This window comes from Lygodium microphyllum, chromosome 9 (assembly GCF_053477565.2).
Source record: "Lygodium microphyllum isolate KBCC chromosome 9, Lygodium_microphyllum_v1.1.10, whole genome shotgun sequence".
NCBI classification, from domain to species: domain Eukaryota; kingdom Viridiplantae; phylum Streptophyta; class Polypodiopsida; order Schizaeales; family Lygodiaceae; genus Lygodium; species Lygodium microphyllum.
This window is the reverse complement of record NC_141143.1, coordinates 119,122,257-119,126,470: the sequence shown is the minus strand read 5'-3', so window position 1 is coordinate 119,126,470 and position 4,214 is coordinate 119,122,257. Positions and strand designations below refer to the sequence as shown.

Below are 4,214 nucleotides of genomic sequence, written 5' to 3'. Positions count from 1 at the left end.
TGATCTTCATTGTCATGGTCTTGTGCAAGGTATGGATCTTAAATTTCATCCATGTATGGGAATATGTGAGTACTGTGCACTTGGAAAATACCATCGTTCACCTTTTCACACTTCTACTTCATCACATTCCTGTGCTCTCTTGGATTTGGTTCATACCGATATTTGCCGTCATTTTCCTGCCTTAAAGTCTCAATATCGATATTTTCTAACTTTCATTGATGATTTCTCACGGTACACACATGTTTATCTTCTTCGACATTAGTCTGAGGCTTTATCTATATTTAAACAATACAAGATAAGTGTGGAGCTTCAAACTGGATTCTCTATAAAAACTCTTCGCAGTGACAATGGCGGTGAATATGTATCCAATCTATTTGATGACTTCTATAAGGATCAAGGTATTTATCATGAGTTTACAGTTCCTTATTCTCCTCAGCAAAATGGTGTTGCTGAGCGCAAAAATCTCACTATTCTTAATACTATATGTTGCATGCTTATACACTCTGGTTTGTCTCAAAAGTTTTGGACTGAAGCACTTCTAACAGCCGTTTCTATTCAAAATCATATTCCAACAACTGCACCTACTGGTAAAATTCCTATAACAATCTGGACAGGGAAGACACCTTCAGTCTCTCACTTTCACACATTTGGGTGCATTGCTTATATTCATGTGCCCAAGGACACTCGACATAAGTTGGATCCTCCAGGTTTGAAGGTTATTTTTCTTGGTTATTCAAATCATTCCAAAGGTTACAAATTTTATGATCCTTCTACTCAAAAGGTTATCATTAGTCGTGATGCTATATTTGATGAGAAGACTATGGGTGGCACATGGTCGTCAGATGTTTCAAATGATACACAGTCTTTGCTTAGTGCATTTCCTTACTTGCTTTGTGAGTCTACTAATTCTGATGATCGTAAACCTCCTTCACCTCCAAAGAACATTGATGAAAATTTGGAGATATATGTCGATCTTCCTATTGAGATAGAGCATGGATTCTATTCTATTGAATATGATGTTTTTGATGATGCTATGTCTGTCCAAGAGGATCCAATATCATATATGGAAGCTATCAATTCGTCTCAAGGGGATCAATGGCAAGAAGCTATGCAAGCTAAGTACGATTCTTTAATCTCCAAAGGTACATGGATTCTTACTGAACTCCCCCCAAATCATGTTCTTATCAAATGTAAATGGGTTTATAAAACCAAGACCAAAGCTGATGGCTCGTTTGATAAGTTCAAAGCACGACTTGTTGCAAAAGGTTACTCGCACATTGCAGGAGTAGATTATCAAGAAACATTTTCTCTAGTTGTGTGCTCCACAACTCTTCGTATGCTTTTGGCTTTTGCAACACTATTTGATCTAGAAATTCACCAAATGGATGTTAAAACGGCTTTTCTCAATGGAGATCTTGAAGAAGAAATCTATATGGAGCAACTTGAAGTTTTTATGATTGCAGGAAATGAGCATCTTGTATGCCAGCTTCATCGTGCATTATATGGATTGAAGCAAGCCTCTCGTGCTTGGTATATTAAGATTGATCAGTTCCTCATATCTAAAGGTTTTGTTACATGTTTTGCTGACCCAAATTTTTACATCAAAAGGGAGGACAAATGTTTTATTATTCTTGCTCTTTATGTTGATGATACTATTCTTGTGTCAAATAATATTACACTCTGCCAACACTCCCATTCTTTCAAGCTCTACAAGGGTACATCTGCAACAAGCAATGAAGAATCATCCATTCATCAACCTTTTGCTAATCTTGTTGGTTGTCTTCGATTTATTGGTTTAAACACAAGACCAGATATTTTATTTGCAGCTAACTTTTTGGGACAGTATCTTTCTTCCCCTTCCACTATTCATTGGAGTGCTGCAAAACGTATTCTTAAGTACCTCAAGGGTACTAAGGAGTTTGGTCTTATTTATCATCGTCGAGAGGATTCTTCTTTATCTTCTTCAACTTCTCTTGACCTTATTGGATATACAAATGCTGATTGGGCAAGTTCACATTTATCCATGCGATCTACAAGTGGGAATTGTTTCTTTGTAAATGGATGTTTGGTTTCTTAGTCCGGCAAGAAACAACAATGTGTTGTGGTTTCTACAACTGAGGCCGAATATGTTGCTGCATCATTAGCAACTCGCGAGCTAGTTTGGCTTCGACAACTACTTGCAGATTTGGGACATCCTTCATCATCTAGTACACCTCTTCGATACGACAAACAAAGTGCTATTAGTCTTACCAAAGACTATATACAACATAGTAAATCAAAGCATATTGCTATTCATTATCATTATGTTTGACATGAAGTCAAGAAAGGTTCCATTATGGTGGAGCATTGTCCTAGTGATCAAATGGTTGCAGACATCTTCACAAAAGCTCTTAGTGAAGCTCGCTTTAGTTCATTAAGACATGCACTTGGTATTGTTCCAAGTTCTTGTCTCATACTTGTTGTCAACTTCAGAATAGGAGAAATGAGACAAGAAGGAAAAGTTCTTTTGTTGTCGTCCAAGAAGGGTAAATGATACTTGAACTAAACTCTAGAGTTTGGAAGTGCTCTTTAGCACATCTAAGCATGGGTTGTTATGACTAGCTAGTGAGGACGACGCTTTATTCGTTTTGGATTTTAGTATTAGTACTACATTTGCTGGTATTATCCATCCTCTATTTACACCATGATCATAATACAACATAAGAAAAGTCTCAAGTAGCTTGGATTATGCCTCTGGAGGTGGAGTAATAGCTAAAACATTTTTGCCATAATATGCTCAGCTTGATGGGGTGAAGCCTCTTATTGTGTAAAATAATATCTATATAATTTTCTAGTTGGAAATTTTATGCATAATTTCCTTCTTAGAAATTGACATAAGTAGGAATGTACAAACTAAGAAAAATGAAAGATTTTCTAGTTAGAGAAAAATTAGAATCACATAGGAACATTCCTTTATAGGAAAATTATCATATATAGGGAAATTTCCATATGTAAGGAAACATAGGAAAATTTCGCTATCTCCCCACATAGCGCAACCAAAAGAGGAGGTAGGGAGAGCGCAGGGAATCCAGAGAGACTCTCGAACAAAATTAATATAAAAAGGACCCCAAGGCGAATGAATTATGCCGATATTAGCCGCTGATGAGGCCATACACAGTAGGATCAGTGAACCAGGCAAATAGTTAGTTATCGCAGTGGAAATAAAATTAAAGAAATTCTGGTAGTCGCTGCTCATGCTTGTAATTAAGACTTTAATCAGGCGGACCTACTTCTAGAAACTAGCTAGTTAGTAGGGGCGCTCGCCGATCACGTTGCCCGGGGGGTAGTACTCGCAGACGGCAAGGGTGTCGCCGCTGGCGGGGCAGGTGTAGGAGGCGCAACCCACAGATGTCGTGGTGCGCCACACGATCTGGGTGTAGTGGCCGCACATGGAGCCGCCGTCGCAAGTGTTGCTATCGTAGTGGTAGTGAGGCTGCTCCGCCAGCCACATGCTCACGGCGTCCCCCGGCGTCCAGTTCCCGCCAGCACCGCCCCAGAATAGGTTCTCGCCGTACGGCCCGCCCGAGTGCACCATCTGGCACTGCACCTGCATCGCGTCGTTGTAGGCGTAGCTGGCCAGCTTGGCGTCCCATGTCAGCGGACTCAGCCCCAGCGCAGCCCGCGCTCCGTTCTGAGGATCCAGATAAGCCGACGGCGAGCCCGTCATTGTTTGCGCTCGGACATTAATAATGTTATGGGCATCATTCAATGCTAGCAACGTAGCCGCCATCAGCATCACCTTCATCATCATCCTGATCGACAATTGCGCTAGCAGAGCGGCCAGTATAGTACTCCTCTTGGTAGCTATATGAGCAACATGTACTCGATCAACTTTCCTTATCTTGTGGTACAACCGCCAGTAATTAGCTGATTCAGAAGCTAGCACGGTTAATGATCGGGGCTGATGAGATGTATTATATTATGGCCGGTGGAGGGGATACTAGCACACAAATATTGGAAGGAGAGCCAGGAGCTCCTGCTAGTGTTGCAGCAGGAGACAAGTCAATAGTCTGTACTAGTGCGCGCATCAGCAGTAGCAGTGGGCAATATAGCTGCGTGCAGAATCCTGAGCGTTGACCCAACTTAAATAGACGCTGCATACGACATGCGGCGTCTTGTAACGTAATGAATGAATGAGAGAGAGGGAATTCTTTTGCTTTTCCATTTTCTGTCGT

General features: G+C 40.9%; 1 protein-coding gene across 1 annotated transcript; it reads right to left on the bottom strand.

Annotated features, from left to right (window-relative positions):
* Positions 1-3,286: 3,286 nt before the first annotated feature.
* Positions 3,287-3,769, bottom strand: LOC148031492 (pathogenesis-related protein 1-like). Its single transcript, XM_087685580.1, has one exon. It carries the CDS (start codon positions 3,767-3,769, stop codon positions 3,287-3,289), a length of 483 nt encoding a protein of 160 aa, XP_087541706.1.
* Between the last annotated feature and the right edge of the window lie 445 nt (positions 3,770-4,214).

Excerpts from the sequence above, each read along its gene's own strand:
- LOC148031492 (XM_087685580.1), bottom strand. The coding sequence starts at position 3,769 with ATGGCGGCTACGTTGCTAGCATTGAATGATGCCCATAACATTATTAAT.